This window comes from Procambarus clarkii, chromosome 72, assembly GCF_040958095.1.
Source record: "Procambarus clarkii isolate CNS0578487 chromosome 72, FALCON_Pclarkii_2.0, whole genome shotgun sequence".
Lineage (NCBI taxonomy): Eukaryota > Metazoa > Arthropoda > Malacostraca > Decapoda > Cambaridae > Procambarus > Procambarus clarkii.
Genome location: NC_091221.1, coordinates 15252033 through 15275403, shown reverse-complemented (window position 1 = coordinate 15275403; position 23371 = coordinate 15252033). Strand labels below are relative to the sequence as shown.

Below are 23371 nucleotides of genomic sequence, written 5' to 3'. Positions count from 1 at the left end.
TTGCTCTATTATTATGGGACTAAATTTACCTGGTTGATACCTGGTTGATGGGGTTCTGGGAGTTCTTCTACTCCCCAAGCCCGGCCCGAGGCCAGGCTCGACTTGTGAGAGTTTAAATTATTTAAATTATTATTTAATTATTTAGACATTTAAAATATGTGCCTTTATATTGCGAACAATTTGATACCAAAATGAAAGACGTAACTCGACAGTTGATGTTATCAAACTGAACGAGTATACACATCGGCATCGTCAAGTTGAAGTTGGCGACTTCAACTTGAAATCCATAGACTGGGAAGCATGTGAAGCTAAAACAGAAGATTTCTGAACCTGTAAATTTGTAGACCTCATCCTGGAAACATTCTTGTATCAACATGTTAAACAAGCTACGAGGATGAGGGAAGGTTATCTTGAGGTTATCTTGAGATGATTTCGGGGCTTTAGTGTCCCCGCGGCTCGGACCTCGACCAGGCCTCCACCCCCAGGAAGCAGCCCGTGACAGCTGACTAACACCCAGGTACCTATTTTACTGCTAGGTAACAGGGGCATTCAGGGTGAAAGAAACTTTGCCCATTTGTTTCTGCCTCGTGCGGGAATCGAACCCGCGCCACAGAATTACGAGTCCTGCGCGCTATCCACCAGACTACGAGGCCCCTACGAGGAAGGGGACGTTCCCTCCATGTTAGATTTGATATTTACCAGGAAGGAGGAAGAAATATTTGACATCAAGTACCTTCCTCCCTTGGGTAAAAGTGACCATGTCTTTTTGGGAATAAAGTATGCAATGTGTTATAATCTGGAAGAAAATATGACAGTCGATGCAATTGAAAAACCTGACTGTAGGAGAAGACATTACGGCAACCTTAGAAATTTTTTTAGTGAGTATAATTGGACAGACTTGTTGCTAGGCAAGGAAGTGAATGAGATGTATGTCAAGTTTTGTGAAATATATGATAAAGGCACAAAAAAAGTTATACCAAAACAGAGAAGCAGAACTAGGAAACAGGATTGGTTCAACAGAAATTGTGAGAGGGCCAGAGACCAAAAGACACAAAAATGGAATCAATACAGGAAGAGGCCGAACCCCCAAACATACCAGTGATACAAAGATGCGAGAAACAACTACACGGCAGTGAGGAGAGAGGCAGAAAGAAATTTTGAAAAAGGGATTGCAGACATATGTAAAACAGAACCAGGTCTATTCTATAAATTCATAAACAACAAATTGCAGGTAAAGGATAATATTCAGAGGTTGAAAATGGGAAATAGATTCACGGAAAATGAAAAGGAAATGTGTGAAACATTAAACGAAAAGTTCCAAAGTGTGTTTGTACAAAATGAAATCTTTAGGGAACCAGATACAATAAGAATTCCTGAGAACAACATAGAGCACATAGAGGTGTCTAGAGACGAAGTGGAAAAAATGCTCAAGGAGCTAAATAAGAACAAAGCAGTTGGTCCAGATGGCGTTTCACCATGGGTTCTGAGAGAATGTGCACCTGAGCTCAGCATTCCTCTTCAACTGATTTTTCAGGCATCCCTGTTTACAGGAGTTGTAGCTGATGTGTGGAAAAAGGCTAACATAGTTCCAATCTACAAAAGTGGAAGCAGGGAAGACCCCCCTTAATTATAGACCGGTATCATTGACAAGTGTAATAGTCAAAATATTGGAAAAAATAATTAAATCTAAATGGGTAGAACACCTAGAGAGAAATGTTATAATACCAGACAGACAGTATGGTTTTCGATCTGGAAGATCCTGTGTATCGAATTTACTCAGTTTCTATAATCGAGCAACAGAGATATTACAGGAAAGAGATGGTTGGGTTGACTGCATCTATCTGGACCTAAAAAAGGCTTTCGACAGAGTTCCACATAAGAGGTTGTTCTGGAAACTGGAAAATATTGGAGGAGTGACAGGTACGCTTCTAACACGGATGAAAAATTTTCTGACTGATAAAAAAATGAGGGCTGTGATCAGAGGCAATGTATCGGACTGGAGAAATGTCACAAGTGGAGTACCACAGGGTTCAGTTCTTGCACCAGTGATGTTTATTGTCTACATAAATGATCTAACAGTTGGTATACAGAATTATATGAGCATGTTTGCTGATGATGCTAAGATAATAGGAAGGATAAGAAACTTAGATGATTGTCATGCCCTGCAAGAAGACCTTGACAAAATAAGTACAAGGAGCGCCACTTGGCAAATGGAATTTAATGGTAATATATGCCATGTTATGGAATGTGGAATAGGAGAACATAGACCCCACAAAACCTATATATTATGTGAGAAATCTTTAAAGAATTCTGATAAAGAAAGAGATCTAGGGGTGGTTCTGGATAGAAAACTATCACCTGAGAACCACATAAAGAATATTGTGCGAGGAGCCTATGCCAAGCTTTCTAACTTCAGAATTGCTTTTAAATACATGGATGGCGATATACTAAAGAAATTGTTCATGACTTTTGTTAGGCCAAAGCTAGAATATGCAGCAGTTGTGTGGTGCCCATATCTTAAGAAGCACATCAACAAACTGGAAAAGGTGCAAAGACATGCTACTAGGTGGCTCCCAGAACTGAAGGGCAAGAGCTACGAGGAGAGGTTAGAGGCATTAAATATGCCAAAACTAGAAGACAGCAGAAAAGGAGGTGATATGATCACTACATACAAAATAGTAACAGGAATTGATAAAATCGATAGGGAAGATTTCCTGAGACCTGGAACTTTAAGAACAAGAGGTCATAGATATAAACTAGCTAAACACAGATGCCGAAGAAATATAAGAAAATTCACTTTCGCAAACAGAGTGGTAGACAGTTGGAACAAGTTAGGGGAGAAGGTGGTGGAGGCCAAGACCGTCAGTAGTTTCAAAGCATTATATGACAAAGAGTGCTGGGAAGACGGGACACCACGAGCGTAGCTCTCATCCTGTAACTACACTTATGTAATTACATTAGCTGCGGTGTGCAAATTGGTGCTTGTTCACAGGTAAATTTAGGCTTTGCTGCGGGGAGTCACGCCAGGCTTTTGGAATTACAGTATCCACTCAATTTAACGGCCTCTTTTATACTGACCTGCCGGTAATAACGACCGGTTTGAGAGACCGGTATATGGACCCTCATATACCGGTCTCGCGGTTGATATTACCGAAGGTCGGTGTTGAGTCTGTCTTGGCATCGGCGGCCCCTCACATGGTAACAGGCCACCAACCTCCAAGGCATTGAGGGAGGGATGGGAGACAGTGATTGATGGGGGGAGGCATTGAGGGGGAGAGGCAGGGAGAGGGGTGGTGTTGAACGAGGTAGGGAGAAGGGTGGTGTTGAGGGAGGTAGGGAGAGTGGTGGTGGTGGTAGGAGAGGCAGGGAGAGTGGTAGTGTTGAGGGAGGCAGGGAGAGTGGTGGTGGTAAGGCAGGCGGAGGGCAGAATTGTTGACCAGGCGATGGTGCCAAACCTCTCACCCATACTGCATTAAAAATTTTAATCTTAGTTGAAAAATATTTATGCCAAAATGTTCATTTTTGTATATTACTATACATTATTAATCATTAACATGTTTTATAGTTTCCTATTTATTAATTAAACAAATATAGTTTTATTTATGAATTATGCACAGCTGGCATCTGCAAGCAGGCGCTGACAGATATGTCCGGGTAGCCTAGCCTCGACCCCGTTATAGTAGCTCCCTCGACCCCGTTAGTAGCTCCTTCCTCCATTGCCTGTTGTTCTTATGTTATGAGGAAGGCAGTGAGGGAGGGATGGAGGTCATTGAGGGGGAGGGGATGGAAAACATTGAGGGGGAGTAAGGGGATTTACATAAGTAAATCATACTTATCTTGTCTTCTTTGGCAGATGTATTCGCTCCTTTACGTGTACCTCTGCTTGGGCCTTGACCAGGATCCATGGTAAATGTATATAATGGGTCACAAACACATGGGAATGGAAATAAATGGGTAAAACCGATCAAGTTTGGTACACGAGGGGAGAGCGGTGCAGCACTCCTCGTGTCAACAAAACAATGGGCCAACCACGTGATCGCATAGGCCGGGGTGCCATGCGGCCTATTGGGGAGAATGGGAATTTCATGGCGCGCATTTTGAAACTATCCCCAAGTCGATCGAATAGAAAATGGATTTTATACAAATATTTTTTCTTGTGACTTGTGAGCGCGTCCCTTACGCGCACTCGAGAGAAAAATTGGTTACACATGCAAGCGTAACAGATGCGTGAAAGTGTTAATTTACCATCTGCCACCTGCTCGGTATGCTGCCTGCATGCCCACCCACTATGCCCACTCTGCCAACAGTCTAACTACTATCCATCTGCACACACTGACTCCTGCCAGACCACTGCTGCCCGCCTATCCACCCACTTTGCCGCCCGCCATGCTACTCATCCATCCACTCACTCTCACCTGCCCACCCACTCACCCTCCACATCTTCCCTTACATGATTCTAGGGTTGGTGTTTCTGAATTATTTTCTTTCCCATCCTCCCCCCCCCCAACCCCTCACCAGCCTCCCCGTCCCACTCATCTGCCATCCATTCAGTTCCCCCACCATCCATCCATCTAGTCCCCTTCACCATTCATCCAATCAGCCTCCCTATCCATCCATCCATCCAGTTTCCCCACCATCCATCCATCCAGTCCCCTCCACCATCCATCCAATCAGCCTTCCTATCCATCCATCCATCCAGTTTTCCCCACCAACCAGTCCCCCCCCCCCAATCCATCCAGTTTCCCCCACCAAATCAGTCCCACCCCAATCCATCCAGTTCCACCACCATTCAGCCATCCAGTTCCCCCTCTCACCATCCATCCACTCTCCCCCCCACCATATATCCAACCAGTTCCCCACACCATCCATCCAGTTCCCTCCCCCCCACCATCCATCCATCCAGTTCCCCCCCACCATCCATTGAGATCCCCCCCTGCCATTTATCCATCCAGTTCTCCCCACCATCCAGACTCTCCTTATATTCATAAAGGTAAAATAAAACACTAAAATTAATCCAAGAAATATTTGGGAGGAGAGAATAGTAGGCCAAAACACCACAATCTTGAGGCTGAGAAGATCAACCTTGGTGTGCTGGCTTAGTCATGTGAACCATAGTGTGCCCTGCCAGCCAAATATTCCCAACTTCCAGGGAAGGCAGAATGTCAAAGACAACCGACTTATCTAGGGTAAGGACCATCACAAATGAGGAAACTCTCTAAGGAAACAATCCCTGAACACTCCACGGATGATAACCCTGGGAGAGCAAGGCCAGCATTAGCGAGCAGACATGGAAGATAGCCATGTAAACATGAAGTTCCAAGAATACTCAACTCCTGGCTCACGCTGTTCAAATGTGCACAGGAAATCACAAAGGCAAAACACCATTTATCTGAAAACCAGACACTGGAGCCAGAGCAACAGAATGAGCAACACACACCAGTACTGTACCATCAGTAGTGGCCCATGTAGGAATATTCCTGCAAAAAAAAAAAAAAAAAAGCAAAGAGCAGAAGGTGGATCAGCAGGTTGACCCGGGCTGCTTCCCTCCTCTCCTGAAACAAGGGGAAGAGGTGGGATAAACAAGCCTGCACTAGTCTTGTGAATTTTTGATTGTCTGTTTACTTAGTTGAGAGAGTTACTTTGTCGATTTTGAGGCGGCAGTCTCGCTTCTAACCAGCAGTGGCCTGTTTTGTCTCACCGAGTTTCTGGGTGCCTTCCCTAGTGGGTGGAAGACACGAGTAAGTTCATAGAAATTGTAACATACATGCCAATGCTCCCTGCACTTCTCTAGAGAGGAAGGGGGGGGGGCAAATTCTGTCTCACGGTCCACAGTAGGCCTAAACTAATTCCGTGAATGTTGGCATCTAGTAGTAGTATGGCATAATAGCTTCAGAGAGCCAAAAGGGCCCCCTCCCCCTCCTTTAGAAATATTGATGATAAATTAATAACTTGATCTAGCATGCATGTTATAAGTAACAATAAATTGATGACTCACTTGGGATAACATTATCCAAATAATATGCCAAAAAGAGGTAGAGGAATATGTCAATGGAAATCATAATAAGACTTCCAGCAAAGGGTAGACCTGGTCCAATCCATAGTTTATCGAAATCCAAGCCCCCAGAAGAGTAGTCAAACAGGATCACCTAAAAATAACAGATCATTTAGAAATATATATTCATTACTTGTAAACATTATGTATATGCTTTTTTAGGACAAGAATGGCATAAATACAATAATAATTTTCATATATTCACAATTATGTGAGCAGAAGCTATTGATTATAATTATTGTTACATTTACCTTATCAAGGGCAAAAGAAAAGGCACAAGGAGAAAAGATTCCAAGAATCCAAAACACTCCTGGACTAATATCATCCTCTAGATACACCTGCAGGTAAAACAACAAGCTCAAAGCAACTTGCATCAAGTTTCCCACAATTCCTGCCACCTGAAAAAAAAGAATAGTGCTATTGTTTCATAAATATATGTGCATAATACTCATATATATATGTGCATAATACTCATATATATATGATTAACTGTTTACAGTTTATGTTTAACCACTGCGCTGCACTGACTTAACCCTTAAAGGGCGCAATACATACATAGCCGGGGTGAGTAACTATTGTGGGATGGCGCACCACAGCTATGAATGATTGAGAGTACCACGTAAGATTTAAAAGTCCCGTGGCTACACGGGGAACACATCAACTTCCTCAGGGCTCTTGTAAACAGACGCCATTTAAAAAAAAAAAAATTGTGGGCAATTCCCGGGTGTAAGAGTCTCGGTACTGAGTGAGCAAACAAGACCGGCACATGCAGCATGAACTAACAGCACTGTTGTTTAGCTGGTGACCACAACATCGCCTAAAAATTTCAAAATATATATGTACCTGGTATTATTTAGCCATGATAGTATTACACAAGAGACTGAATGTGGTAAAGACTGTGTACAATGTTCAGATATCAGTGAACACAATGCTGTTCAAGATGTTCACAGCACTAGCCATAGCACACTGTCATTGTTTCATCCATCTAAGAATCTTCAAAGGACTTATCATGTTCCTTTACAAAATAAACTTGTGGAAAATTATTCATTTACAGGGTTTAGTGACCAGGATTCTAATAATGGCATGATTGTGGTGAGAATTAGCGACATGTGTAGTATGGTGGGAGGAGTAATCTTGGTGAGGAGGGAGAGAGAGGTGGTGTTGTCTGCCGACAGTATGTGGCAACCAGTTATTGTCTTGACTCACCATACCAGCTTAGTGGTTCACTATGGTGAACACAAATGTAGATACTTATATATAATGTGTGTATAGAGTGTAATAACAGCAAAAAAAATGTGTTGGGAGTAGCCATTTTGGTGAAGATGTTGGTGAGGGAGGGAGTGAGGGTGTCATCTGTTACCTGGTGTGTGACTTGCTATGCAGTTTTTTGTGGCCACTTTGTTGTTTGGACACCATATCAGCTTAGTTGTACAGTTATGGTGAACAAAACATGTAGATACTTATATATAATGTATGTATATAGTGTAATAAAACCACAAACAGTTTTGTGGGAGGAGGAATGTTGGTGAGTAAGGTGTTGAAGGACGGAGGGAGGGTTGGCTAGGTGTGGCAGCCCACTCTTGTTGCACCCTACCAACTTAGTGGTTTGCTATGGTGAACAAAACATGCAGATACTTGTATATATAATGTGTGTATAGTGTGTAATAACAGAAAAACTATTTGTTTATTGTTTTATGAACATAATAATTGAATCACAAACAGTATATGCACACCATACTTTTGGGTATAGTGATGGTTCACACATTTTATTATATAAATATATCACACTACACACTATTGAATAATATTGCTGCAAAAAACCAGCGTTGAATGTAATGAAACGCCATTTTCAGGGTGAGCCCTGGAGGCTCCCTGAAGCTTATCGGGCTAATGTATGTTATATTAACACTTTCGCGCTTTAGATTAGAGATAACTCGTCGCCGTTTTTTCTTACGATTCCGCATAACAGCCTACTTTTCTCGTCCATCGAAAAAATATTTCTATAAATTCCATTTTTTAACCGAAATGGATGGAGATACTTTTGTTTTGTAGAGAATTTATTTGCGAATGTTTTGGTACCAGAATGAATATTATATCACATAAACTTCTATGAGTAAAAAAAAAAAATACACAAAGTATGTTTGGGGGTGTGGCGAGCGTGTGGCAGTGGGTTCCCTTTAGCCGTTGATATATCCAACACGTGGGAAATATTTGTATGTTATGTATATGTCTGTGTAGGGAATTTTACTGCGATCACTGTCATACAAATTATAAAATGTTTCAACAAGTATAAACATGACAAAATCAAACGAACGAAAACAATGCGTTCGTTTCTGCCGCAAACGCATACTGAGCGACGTGGTTCTATATTTGGCGCTTCTCTTACACATGCTTTGTACAAATGTTATACAGTTCATCTTATAAAAAATTTTATTGCGAACACATTGGTATAAAAAAAGAAATACGTACATAGAAAAGTAGGGTCAGGAAACGTATAAACTTTCCAAGCATGATTTCCCCCTTGTGTTTTCGCCAGTGCGCTCGCGGCTAACTACTCTCCACTTCACACACTCTTGCGGGTGGGCAATTACCTATATTAAACATTCATATGCATATGTCCGTGTAGAGAATTTTATTGCGATTCCAATGATACCAAAATTAGTGATGTAGGACAACTGTAGGCTTCGCAACCATTAAGAGAGTGGAAACATTTTGTTGCTGTTTGGCGCTCTCGGCGAGTGATCTGCATAGTTTTTTATTTGGTGTTGATACTCCTTATGCTTGGGCGGCATTTTATAGGTATGCTCTTATAGACAATTTCATTGCGAACACAGTGATACCAAATTTAAATACGTGCGCCTTCAATTATTGTCAGGACAGTCAAAAGAGTGTACACTTTTTCGGTCTTACCGCGTAGGCGCGCGAAGTGCCGAAAGCATCTGGGGTATTTTTTTTTTTGAGTGCCGAGAGCGCGAAAGTGTTAAACTGGGATATTAGCTAAGGAGTTCAGACCTACCAGGGACCAGCGCCAGAACCTGGCCCCTTCAGAGAGGTTTCAGGGAGCAATGGCCCTGGAAAACCCCCTTGTGGTTGGGGTTTTCCTTATCTACCATCGACCGGGGTTAGGCACCCAGAAACGTAGACATAACAAAACAAATCCCACATGGTAAAAAACTAAAACAAAAAACCGAACAGAGGTAGAAACTCCCTACAATCCCAAGGAAACAAGCAAACATCACACTTTACTGCCACGCCAATCATCCACGCAGCCCTCCACGCCCCGAGAGGGGAAGTGGGGAGCCCCGGACCTCACCGCGCCGGCTGCCTAGCATCAGTTCGGAAGCTAAGCTTCAACCAACGCAAAAAAAACGCCAACTGGTGGGAGGGAGAGTTGCCAGGGAGCCTCCGGGGCTCACCCAGCAAATGGCGTTTTATTACATTCAACGCTGGTTTTCTGTGGGGAGCTCCAACGGCTCCCTGGAGCTTCATACCCAAAGAGAAGGGAAAGAAAGGGCTGACCCAGGAGGCGGCCGCCACAAACTCCGCAACGCGAAGGCGAGACAACAGGCTGCAACCTGCGACCCAAGGCAACAAGAAACGCACAGGAGCAGACGCGTGCATAAAGAACGGGTAGCCAGGAACCTGTGCGACCCTCAAATCCTCGTGCCCAAAATGAACCCTAGACATCAACAACACAGCAGCGAAAGCTGCAAACGTCTGAACAGCACGGGCGCAAGGATAGACCGTAGGCTGGAAGACCTAAAATCTCTGCGGACGACCTGAGAGACCAGAGCCCTAAAACAGGGAACGAGGGGAACCGGATCAACCCAAAGCGCATCCCCAGACACGGTACGCAGGTAAGCGCAAAAAAACGCAACTGGACAACACAGGATGCACCCTCGGCCGAACCAATCAAGCCTCAATAATCCAAGGACCCCTCCGGAAAGCAGCTGTCTCGACCATTGCCAGAAGGACTGAGAAAGGCTGCAAACGTACAAACCTACCACCAGTACCAAAGAGCAGAAACCTCTGCACTGGAAGAGCCAGAAGCTCCCCAACCCGACCCACAGAAGCCCATGGCAACAAAATATGATCTATGAAAACCAAACTTGAACCGAAGGGGCTACCACAAACTGAGAAGAAGAGGGCACCCTGATCAAGGACCAGGACGGCTCAGGCGACGCATGAGCAGTCCGGAGGTGAAACAAAACACGAGAAAGCATACGGAATGAGGTAGATGTGACGTCCACCCCGAACGCCGGAGCCGGAGCGGCTCCGCCAGCGCTGCACAAAACGAGGCGACAGTAAGAAACATCAAATAACTGTAGTCCTGAAAACCCAAGAAAGGATAAGACAACCTGATGCGAAAGAGAAGACAACCTACGAAGAGCAAGAAAAGGGTGCATAGAAACACCAGGAACATCATACTGTCGCCGAGACGAAGCTCGCAGGTGGGACACCATCAACGAAGCCACCTGATCACCATAGAGATGGTGATACCCCGCGTCAAAATACCAGACGCGAAAAGCCGAGAAGGCCGAACAAGTCACGTACAGGACCCGTCCGACCTACCAAAAGAGGCAGAGCCGCAGGAAAACGCCCCGGGTTCGGACACCTATCAAGCAGTGTCTGAAAATAAAGCTGGGCCGGCCACCAAAGGACCATGAGGCTTATTCTCCTTGGGAATGGACTTCAACCGAGCCAGAACCCGAAGCAAGAGCTGGACCAGGAGAAGAGGAACGGGTACCCCCACCTCGACCAGTCCTGCCGAAAGGCATCAACCGTGAACGCCTCGCAGGCGGGTAAGGGCGCCACATAGAATGATCGACATATAGACCACGCCGATGCGAAGATGTCCATGGTCAGGAGTCCATACGTCCGGCAAAGCCAACGAAACGAGTCGGTAACGATTGGCCAATTCGCGAACAGAGGAATGAACCGAGACAGGCTGTCCACCAGGACATAGGACACACCCTGGACATGAACCTCACAGTTAGCCAAACCCCGAGAATCCAGCAAACGAGCAACTTGAAGGGATCAACCCCAAAGGTCAAACACCTAAGAGAAACCCTGTGGTTCCGGCAAAGAACCGCCAGAGAACAGTCCGAATGGAGCTGGATGGTAGAGCACCGAGTGACCCGAACCCTCTGAAGCACAAACCAGACAGCCACGAACTCCCGAACTGTGCTGTGAGCCCGACAGACGGACAGACCCCACCATCCCCGGCCGACCTGGTGAGCACTGGTCACAAAGCCCCAGCCGAGAGATGACCCATCCGTGAACACATCAAACGAAGGCTCGGGGAGGTGCCAAGGCACGGAACCACGAAAACCCCAAAGAGGAAACTGGTGACACAGTACCAACACAAGATCCCCGGAGGATGAACCCAACGACTGCAAGAGAGGCGGAAGGGGGAGTCTCCGAAGGAACCAAACAGACACCGAAGCCAAACTCGACCCTGCGGGCAGACCAGCACGTCGAAGTTCAGACTCCCACACAACCGCTCGAGCATCTGCCGAGTAACCCAGGACCCCCTCATGAACAGCCGAAGGCGGGACCACAGCCGCAGCAACACTTCTGGAGGGAAAGACAAGGAGCGGCCCTAAAGCCCTAAACAAGACCCAGCCAGGTTCGAACCCGGGACGGAAACAGATGGAAGGGCCTCCAGATCACCAGGAAACTGAACCTGGCAATCTGGAAAAAACCACACCCCTGGCGAGCAGACAAGCGGACCGACTGGGAGCCCACACCAGCGACTCGTCGAGGTAGGCCAGACACCGAATCCCAAGCAGACCCAGACAGGGCACCAATATCCGGTAAAGATGCATAAATACACCAAGTACCAATTACAAACTAGGGAAGGCAACAAAAGTGGCAAGCCTGAAGCCCCACCACCAACTGTGCCAGTCTCGGAAACCTGGAGAGGAACGTGCCAAGAAGTGACCTAGAGGTCTAGGGCCACCATCCAGGCACCTGGCCCCAACAGAAGCCGGACCGGAGGCAACAGTCCACCGATGAGGGTATAGAATCCAGGGCGCAGACTGAACAAGTCCAGAAGAACCGGAGATCCGCCAGGCCCGTGTCTGCATGGAACAGACAGGAACTCCGGAAGGATGGGGCGGACCGATCACGTCCAACGCACCCACTAATATGACATGATGAAGCACAGAGGAAGAAGTCCACCCCGCCAGCCCCGAACCCCCCAAAGAGGGAGACGCCATCCGCTGCCACCAGAGGCCGGAAGACTACCAAAAATGCCACTAACTGCGAGACCAAGCGAGAGTCAACAGTGCAAGCTGCTCCCCCAGCGCCCCGTCAACAGCGAAGGGAACAGAGCCCTTTCCGAAAGAAAAATTATATAAATATAAATACACACAAGGTGTATTACACACACACGTGGGTATGCACATGCACATACACACATGTGCACATGCAACACCAGGAAAGAAGAGGAGGTATTTGACATCCAGTACCTTCCTCCCTTGGGAAAGAGTGATCACGTCCTCTTGGACATCAAATACGCTATGCGACATAATCTAGTAGAGAATGGGGACAGTGAAACAGTTGTTAAACTCGATTTCAAGAGAGGACGCTATGGAGAACTTAGACATTTTTTTCTTGGGTATAATTGGACAGACTTGTTGCTAGGCAAGGAAGTGAATGAGATGTATGCCAAATTTTGCACAATATATGATGAAGGCACACAAACATTCATAGCAAAACAAACATGCAGACCTAGGAAACAGGGTTGGTTCAACAGAAATTGCGAGAGGGCCAGAGATCAAAAGACACAAGCGTGGAATCATTATAGAAAGAGGCCAAACCCCCAAACATACCAGCGATACAAAGATGCAAGAAACAACTACACGTCAGTAAGGAGAGAGGCAGAGAGGGACTTTGAGAACGGTATAGCAGACAAATGTAAATCAGATCCAGGCCTTTTCTATAAATACATTAAAAGTAAACTGCAGGTAAAGGATAATATTCAAAGGTTAAAAATGGGGGACAGATACACGGCAAATGAAAAGGAAATGTCTGAAACATTAAACGAAAAGTTCCAAAGCGTGTTTGTACAAAATGAGATCTTCAGAAACCAGACACACTAAGAATTCCACAGAAAAACAAAGCGTATAGAGGTGTCTAGAGATGAAGTGGAAAATATGCTAAAGGAGCTCAGTACGAATAAAGCATATGGCCCAGATGGAGTTTCACCATGGATTCTGAGAGAATGTGCATCTGAGCTCAGCATTCCACTTCACCTGATCTTTCAGGCATCCCTGTGTACAGGAGTTGTAGCAGACGTGTGGAAACAGGCTAACATAGTTCCAATCTACAAAAAGTGGCAGCAGGGAAGACCCCCTCAATTATAGACTTGTATCACTGACTAGTGTAATAGTGAAAGTATTGGAAAACTAATCAAAACTAAATGGGTAGAACACCTGGAAAGAAATGATATAATATCAGACAGACAGTATGGTTTTCGATCTGGAAGATCCTGTGTATCGAATTTACTCAGTTTCTATGATCGAGCAACAGAGATATTACAGGATAGAGATGGTTGGGTTGACTGCATCTATCTGGACCTAAAAAAAGGCTTTCAACAGAGTTCCACATAAGAGGTTGTTCTGGAAACTGGAAAATATTGGAGGAGTGACAGGTAAGCTTCTAACATAGATGAAAAATTTTCTGATATAGAAAAATGAGGGGCAGTAATCAGAGGCAATGTATCAAACTGGAGAAATGTCACAAGTGGCTCAGGGCTCAGTTCTTGCACTAGTGATATTTATTGTCTACATAAATGATCTACCAGTTGGTATACAGAATTATATGAACATGTTTGCTGATGATGCTAAGATAATAGGAAGGATAAGAAACGTAGATGATTGTCATGCCCTTCAAGATGACCTGGACAAAATAAGTATATGGAGTACCACTTGGCAAATGGAATTTAATGTTAATAAATGCCATGTTATGGAATATGGAATTGGAGAACATAGACCCCACACAACCTATATATTATGTGAGAAATCTTTAAAGAATTCCGATAAAGAAAGAGATCTAGGGGTGGTTCCAGATAGAAAACTATCACCTGAGGACCACATAAAGAATATTGTGCGAGGAACCTATGCCACGCTTTCTAACTTCAGAATTGCTTTTAAATACATGAATGGCGATATACTAAAGAAATTGTTCACGACTTTTGTTAGGCCAAAGCTAGAATATGCAGCGGTTGTGTGGTGCCCATATCTTAAGAAACACATCAACAAACTAGAAAAGGTGCAAAGACATGCTACTAAGTGGCTCCCAGAACTGAAGGGCAAGAGCTACGAGGAGAGGTTAGAGGCATTAAATATGCCAAAACTAGAAGACAGAAGAAAACGAGGTGATATGATGACTACATACAAAATAGTAACAGGAATTGATAAAATTGATAGGGAAGATTTCCTGAGACCTGGAACTTTAAGAACAAGAGGTCATAGATATAAACTAGCTAAACACAGATGCCGAAGAAATATAAGAAAATTCACTTTCGCAAACAGAGTGGTAGACAGTTGGAACAAGTTAGGTGAGAAGGTGGTGGAGGCCAAGACCGTCAGTAGTTTCAAAGCGTTATATGACAAAGAGTGCTGTGAAGATGGGACACCACGAGCGTAGCTCTCATCCTGTAACTACACTTAGATAATTACACTTAGGTAATTACAAGTGTACACATGTACATGTGTACACATACACATACACGTGAAAAACAAAAACAAACAAAAAATGCCGCCGACCAGTGGGCAGAGAGCACCATGCCGGCCAGGCAAAGAAGGCACAAAACTGCATCAAAAGGCCCACCTCGACAACAAAACCCAAAGCCACGACACGATCACAACACGTGCCAAGACCCAAAAAGATCAGCCAGCAAGCCAGGAAAACCCCGGAATCCCATAAGGCAGAACCGGGTCACACACTAGGAAACAAAGCCCCCTGAACTCACAAAGGGGGGCCCAAGAGGAAGAAACCTTCGGAACGAAACTAAAGAACCCAAAGTAACCCGGAATTGAACCCGGGGGAGCCCATACCACCACATTTGCTGGCGGAGATACACCACAGAAAGGCAAAGCACAGCCCCCAGACAGAACCCCCAGGGAAATGGCCAAAACAGACCGAAAACCGAGGGACAAGGTGTGGGAGCAAACATAAACAGACAGAGACACTGAGGCCAAACCCTAGGGCCCAGATCCAAAACAGACAAAATGGAAAACCCGGTGTAAAAATCAACATCCAAACGTTCCCAGATGAACAGAAGATGAGCAGAAAACACCAGAAAAGCAAAGAAATGACAACAGAAGAATAAAAACCCCTGAATGAAGTGAAAAACTCACCCAAGACGCTCGCTTGCACACCCAGGCGCATGTAAACAAACCGCAACCCCGCTCTGGTGGCCACGCCAGGAAACCGGCAGAAGAAAATGGCCACCAGAACAGGGGGGCCGTGACCGACACAAAAGATACAAAAACACGTCAGCAAAAGTGGGAAGCAAGCAGACTGGATGGGCGAAAACACCGCCCAAAAGCAGAAAATCCAGGCAGGGGCAAACAGCCCCAGAACTGCTAGCAGGCATCCCCCACAGCCCCGGGAACCAACAACAGAGGCACCGGGGCAGAGTCGTCATCCAAGCCCTCCGCCCTTCAAGAAAAGTTAGAGTCCATGGGAAAGGCAGCAAAAAAGGGGCGGAGCCGCGGGAAGACCCACCTGACTGGAACTGAGGAAAGTAGCAAGTCTTGCCAAGGCAGGCAAAAACCAAAAGGAACAGCCGCCAGGGAAAAAAGGAACCCAATCCCAGTGAGCCGAAAAAGAACCAACCAGGGCAAGCAGAAACGCCCCGTCCGGGAGGAACCCCCCACCCCCCCAAGACCCCTGAAGGTCCAAGGCCAAACACCAAGGAGCCAGGGCCCAGGTAAAGGCCAATGAGGAAAATGAGTAACACGAACAAAAGTGCAAAACGCGAATCGAAAAACAGTGACCCCGCAACCCAAAGGAGCAGCATAACCAGCTCCAGCAGGGAAGAATGACGCATGCGTCCCCGAGGCATCCATGAGGAGAATTACGCAGGACGTGAACCGCAGGAGAGCAAATACGTTCCGGAACAGGAACAAAGAAAAGCCGGAGCCAGGACCAGAACCCAGCTACCTGTCCCAAGAAAAAGAACCAGTAAGGCAGGAGCAGTGGACCAAAAGTCCACAACCAGATAGGCAAGAAGATAGGCAAGGAATGAGTGTCCAGAGATCAGAATCAAGCAATGAAGGACACAAACAAGGACCAAGGGAACGAAGGAGTGTCCAAAGGTAAGGAAAAGATCCAGGTGCCGACAAACGAAACCAAAAGCCCCGAAATACGGGGCAGAGCCCCACAGTACAAGAAAGAACAAGATACGCGGACAAAGGAAAGTCACTGAAGACTCACACAAGGTGTCCAAACAAAACACGCAACACCTAACACCCCTGTTACGAGCCATCGACGCAACCCTGCCAAGCGGGGAAATAACAGAGTAAACAAGGATGGAGCAGTGACCAAGGATGGCACATGCACAAAGAGACACAGGAGGAAGCTGAGTACCCAAATGAGCCACAGACATGAAAAAAACCTGATCAATGTCAGAGGAGATAGGAAGCGGAATGCACTAGGAAGCGATGTGGTGGAGGCAGACTCCACCCACAGGAGCAAACGTAGATAAGACAGAGCCCAGGAGGCACTGGAAACTGCACACCAGTTAACCGACAGGAGAGAGGTGGGACCGACCATAGAGCCAGAGCTCAACCCCCGCAAGGACAACTAGGCAAGCACCCCACCAAAAGTCGAGAACAAACACCTGGCTGACAGAGGCGCTAGACAGGATAATCTCACCTGCAGAGCAGACACACAACCGTGCCACAACACAGTCGAGCCAAGTAATATACCAGCAGCATCACTAGTGGTGCACTCTGTGTTTGTGGTGTGGTGCACTCTGTGTTTCTGTGTAATTACCTAAGTGTAATTACCTAAGTGTAGTTACAGGATGAGAGCTACGCTCGTGGTGTCCCGTCTTCCCAGCACTCTTTGTCATATAACGCTTTGAAACTACTGACGATCTTGGCCTCCACCACCTTCTCACTTAACTTGTTCCAACCGTCTACCACTCTATTTGCGAAGGTGAATTTTCTTATATTTCTTCGGCATCTGTGTTTAGCTAGTTTAAATCTATGACCTCTTGTTCTTGAAGTTCCAGGTCTCAGGAAATCTTCCCTATCAATTTTATCAATTCCTGTTACTATTTTGTATGTAGTGATCATATCACCTCTTTTCTTCTGTCTTCTAGTTTTGGCATATTTAATGCCTCTAACCTCTCCTCGTAGCTCTTGCCCTTCAGTTCTGGGAGCCACTTAGTAGCATGTCTTTGCACCTTTTCCAGTTTGTTCATGTGCTTCTTAAGATATGGGCACCACACAACCGCTGCATACTCTAGCTTTGGCCTAACAAAAGTCATGAACAATTTCTTTAGTATATCGCCATCCATGTATTTAAAAGCAATTCTGAAGTTAGAAAGCGTGGCATAGGCTCCTCGCACAATATTCTTTATGTGGTTCTCAGGTGATAGTTTTCTATCTAGAACCACCCCTAGATCTCTTTCTTTATCAGAATTCTTTAAAGATTTCTCACATAATATATAGGTTGTGTGAGGTCTATGTTCTCCTATTCCACATTCCATAAAATGGCATTTATTAACATTAAATTCCATTTGCCAAGTGGTGCTCCATATACATATTTTGTTCAGGTCATCTTGAAGGGCATGACAATCATCTAAGTTTCTTATCCTTCCTATTATCTTAGCATCATCAGCAAACATGTTCATATAATTCTGTATACCAACTGGTAGATCATTTATGTAAACAATAAACATCACTGGTGCAAGAACTGATCCCTGTGGTACTCCACTTGTGACATTTCTCCAGTCCGATACATTGCCTCTGATTACTGCCCTCATTTTTCTATCAGTCAGAAAATTTTTCATCCATGTTAGAAGCGTACCTGTCACTCCTCCAATATTTTCCAGTTTCCAGAACAACCTCTTATGTGGAACTCCGTTGAAAGCCTTTTTTAGGTCCAGATAGATGCAGTCAACCCAACCATCTCTTTCCTGTAATATCTCTGTTGCTCAATCATAGAAACTGAGTAAATTCAATACACAGGATCTTCCAGATCGAAAACCATACTGTCTGTCTGATATTATATCATTTCTCTCCAGGTGTTCTACCCATTTAGTTTTAATTATTTTTTCCAATATTTTGACTATTACACTTGTCAATGATACCGATCTATAATTAAGGGGGTCTTCCCTGCTTCCACTTTTGTAGATTGGAACTATGTTAGCCTTTTTCCACACATCAGCTACAACTAGTCATGTGCATCATGTGTTGTGTCTGGTTGCGGCTCTCCGCCGTTATTTGCGCACCACGGCTTTGGTTGCCAGGGATGCGCTCTGGGTTGATCTGCTTTCCCTTCTTCCCTGTTCCCGGGCTCGGGTCTCTCAGGTCATCCGCAGGGTTATTAAGTGTAGCCAGCCTGCATTTTTTCCCCCGGGCCCATGACGTTCGTAAATTTGCTGCTTTAGCTGCCGTCTTTGGCAACATGTCTTGGGTGGACATTCGGGCCCGGGGTTTTTGGAGACCTTTTTTTTTGACCGACCTTCGTAATTTACAACATAGGACGTATAAATTTTGTTGTTCTTTTATCATATATTTCACAAAACTTGACATATATCTTATTTACTTCATTTCCTAACAGCAAGTCTTTTTTGCTGTTAGGAAATGACTAACAAATTCCGGGCAAATTCCTAAAAAAAATTCTGTTCCCCCATAATGTCCTCTCCTGAAATGAGGTTTTTCAACTGCTTCAACCTCCTTATTGTCTTCCAGATTACTGTATAATGCATTGCGTACTTTATTTCCAAAAAGACATGGTCACTTTTACTCAAGGGAGGAAAATACTAAATGTCAAATAACTCTTCATTTTTCCTGATAAATATTAAATCTAGCATGGAGGGAACGTCCCCTTCCCTCATCCTTGTAGCTTGTTTAACATGTTGATATATGAATGTTTCCAGGATGAGGTTTACGAATCAACAGGTCCAATAGTCCTCTGGTCAAGCTTTATCCCTGTAAACACAAACCGTAACTGTCTCTATTTTCCGCTTGTTACAACTTGTAATAAAGTTGTTACATCTTGGCTTAACGTGTTTATGACGTATTAGAACGTTGTTACAACTTGCTATATTGGTTGTTATAACTGGTTAGGAGGTGTTAAAACTTGTTCGAACGTTGTACCAACGTCGTAGTTTCGGTGTGTGTTTGGCGGGATATGCCTCCCAGTCTATGGATTTCAAATTCAAGTCACCAACTACCAACAGTCCAGATATATCTTTATCCGCTCTCGCTATGAAGTCTTTCATTATTGTTATAAGATCCTCTTGTTTATTATCCAGCTCCTACTTTGTCAATGTGTTGCATGGTGCTGGACTATATGCATTTATGATCATTAGTTTATCATCCTGATTGCAGATCTCTAGTGCTATTATGTCAACTTCTTATGGATTGGCAGTCATTATTTCGTTTATCTTTAAGTGTTCTTTATCCAGCACAGCAACGCCACTGCCTTTCCTAATTTTTCTGTCCCGTCTCCAAACTGAGTAGCCCCTTGGGAATATGACCTCATTGAAAATATCATCTTCAAGCTTCATCTCTGTGAGTGCAACAATGCCTGGTGTCTGCAGCTGTATTATATCACTCAACTCCAGTAAGTGATGTAATAAGTACTGATGGATCTTCACCTCTGTTCCTTACGTTGTGTGCTCTTGCATATAACAAAGGAATGTTTGCCCTTGTCACGTGTTCCCTATGCTTGGCATATAATCTAGCTTAAGTACAGCAAGGTACTCTTTACACCTAAGTCTGTCAAGAAGTGCATGAGGCATTGTTGCTGGCACCCCACGCGGCACAACACTGCACTCCACCCCATATTTTACCAGCATCTGCAACACTACAGCAAATGTACCCACCTCTCTAAATGTACAGATAGGTGGTCTCTTGCCAGATTTCACAAGATACGTGTTGAAACAGTTCAGCACTGTAATATCAACAAAGTGGAAACCCAATTTCTTGGTCCACTTCACATATTTTCTCACGCACTTGACGACACCAGCCATCATGTCACACTTATCTACTAAACGCATATTTATATTATTGTCAATGAAACAATCAGGTTTATACATTTTCCCCCCCATTACAAAGTTGACTTTGCCACTGTCCAACTTTGTGCCAGTGTGAATAGTTGACAACATATTCACCTTGCTTTTGTCTCTCCAGAGCACAGATAAGATTTTATCACACATTTTCAGCTGGCATTCACCCACTGCAATACCAACACCAAACACTGCCATTTCCCTCTTATGTGTCTTGACAGTGCCACATACACCGTTGTTGTGGTCAAGGAGGAATCTGGTCAGCAAGGGGCTGGTATAGTAATGGTCTGTGTAGAGGATATGCCCCTTGTTCAGCCATGGTTCCATGAGTGTTTCATGACACTTCCGAGAACCTGTGTGGATCTTGACCTGGTATGTCAACGTCCTTACCAGAATACAATATCATGTCCATGACAATACCAGTTTTGCAGTCATATAGCACGAAAAACTTGAGTCCAAACTGGTGCCGCTTTGATGGAATATACTGCTTGACTGCCAGTCTTCCCTTGAAGAGAACTAGCAATTTATCAATCACGACATTCTGTACTGGTACAAAACAGTCATGGAACTTTCCTCTCAAATCACTAAGTACCTTCCGCACTTTCCACAGTCTGTCGTGTCTGTCTTCATTAGCAGTGCACTCAAAGAGGAGGAACCTGAGAAGCAGCAGGAATCTATCACGTGACATGTACCTGTTGAACAAGGCAGTCTTTGTTCCAATAATCCTCGATCCCATGTTTTTCTGCATGCTTCATCATCATGCACAACGCTAAAAACACATACATTTCCTCAATATGCATGTCTTTCAAGGTATCATTCGAGAGGTAGGTAAAATTCTTGAGGCAATGAGTTGCAGAGCGTATCGGTTTATCTCTGCAAAGAGATACTCCAAGAATGGCTGAATGAAGTATGGGTGATCGTCTCCCTGAGGCAAGGGTGACAAACAACCTTAACATTGCACAAATCCAGAGAGGATACAGTTGGATCCATATTACTAACCGAGCCCACGGGAGTTTTCCAAGGCTCGCAGGGTACGACAGCCCTATGGAAAGCCCACTGGGGCCAGTTAAGTTGGAAGACCCTCCTGCTTTGAAGCAGGGAAACTGACAACCAGAAACAGTGGTGAAACCTCAGGGGCAATGGAGGAGAGTCACCATAACCTAGGTGGACTTAATAAGCAATTAAGCAGACCTCCTCTGCACTCAGAGGGAAAAAAAAAATAAAATGAAAGAAGAACAAGCCTTCAAAACCACACCTCAAGCAAACTAGCCGCCGAAGAGTAATGTCCTGTCGCATAGGTATTAAGCAAACTACCCCAGCCGCAGTGTGCCCTTCCCCCTTCCCCGGCAATAACATCCCCTACCCAGGGCAAGATGAAAAGTCCCAGACTCCCGGCTCGCCCCAAGGGCAAAGACGTCAAGCAACGAAACCCTCAAATGGAGAGTGAGTCTTGAACGGCCAGGGAAGAGAACCCTGACACACAAGCGTAGTACTTATGAAGCCCCTAGGCAAGTGTCAAAGCTCTCCAAATGTACTCACTAGAAAGGAGACAAGAGAGATATCAAATAATATACTTGTGGAAAATACTGGAGGGCCCGGTCCCGAATCTACACAGTAAAATAACAACATACTGGAGTGAACAATATGGAAGAAAATGCAGAATGGAACCAGTGAAGAGCAGGGGTGCCATAAGCACAATCAGAGAACACCATATAAACATCAGAGGTCCACAGTTGTTCAACATCCTCCCAGCGATTATATGAAATACTGTGTGAACAACCATGGACATCATCAAGAGAAAACTAGATAGTTTTCTTCAAGAAGTGCCGGACCAACCAGGCAGTGGTGGGCTGCCTGGTTGGACCTGCAGGCCACTCCAAGTAACAGCCTGGTTGACCAAGCTCTCACAAGTCAAGCCTGGCCTTGGGCCGGGCTTGGGGAGTAGAAGTACTCCCAGAACCCAACCATGAACACCTTCAAGAGAAAACTAGATTGTTTTCAAAAAAGAATTGCCAGACCAACTGGGCTGTGGTGGGCTGCCTGGTTGGGCCTGCGGGCAGTTCCAAGCAACAGCCTGGTGGACCAAACTCTCATAAGTCAAGCCTGGCCTTGGGCCGGGTTTGGGGAGTAGAAGAACTCCCAGAACCCCCATCAACCAGGTATCAACCAAGTATCAACCCCCATCAAGCAGGTAAGTGTGCTCTAGGCACATGCAGCTCTAAGTACAAGAACACCTGGCCTCCACACCACACACACAGCAGGTACAGCCACACAGGGCAAAATCCAGAACAAGAACTTGAGGCTAGAGGTGATTGAATGGCTCGCTAGCACATCACGATGAGAACTGGGACGGTGGGCAGCCAGAGTTTTCTACAGGAGTTTCTTTGTTTTTCTGGCTGTAGGTAGCAACTTACCAGCTAGTTGTTTGTTTTGGTTCACCTATCATTCTTTGGTATCCAACCCGGTTGATGGCAGAATATGACATACTGTACTTTAAATGTAAAGTGCTAATACCCCATTGTGCCCTGCACCTCTCTGAGGGAACCAGGTTCTGGCTCGTGGTTCCCGGTAGGCTTAAGAACTCCTTGTGACCCCAAACTAATATAGCACATATTAGTTCGGATACTTCAGGGAGCCGATAGACGGGGCTCTCCCCAGAAAGAGCCACATGTGGAGCACAAATTGTACAGGACTCAGGGTTGAAGGTGTCACCACAACAATAGGAAGCATGATAGAGACTGAGTGAATGATCGTCATCACGTGACATAGACAACGAGAAACCCTGAAACTCGCAAGTGGCAAGAGCAGATTCGGGGATGATATTCACAGGACCACTGAACCAGCACGGCAGTTCCAGGGTCCGAAGCATAGACCATGAAGGACACCCAGGTACTGGGATTGCTATGCCAGATCTAAGAGTAAGCGAACACAGCCAAAGCTATACAGCTGTGTATAGCTTCAGGAAGCCAAAAGGGGGTTTCCCCAGAAAGATGTGGTATCTAGAGGTTATCTTGAGGTGATTTCGAGGCTTAGCGTCCCCCGCGGCCCGGTCCTCGACC

The 23371-nt window shown here is 45.1% G+C and overlaps 1 protein-coding gene across 1 annotated transcript in view; it reads right to left on the bottom strand.

Moving 5' to 3' along the window:
- The window catches only part of LOC123773774 (cholesterol transporter ABCA5), a 567017-nt gene that overhangs the window by 380591 nt on the left and 163055 nt on the right, over positions 1–23371 (bottom strand). The window contains exons 9-10 of the mRNA XM_045767705.2: positions 6304–6450; positions 5996–6146 (exon numbers count right to left, since the gene is read on the bottom strand). Coding sequence (XP_045623661.1) covers positions 5996–6146; positions 6304–6450 — 298 coding nt within the window. The remainder of the gene's footprint in view (positions 1–5995; positions 6147–6303; positions 6451–23371) is intronic.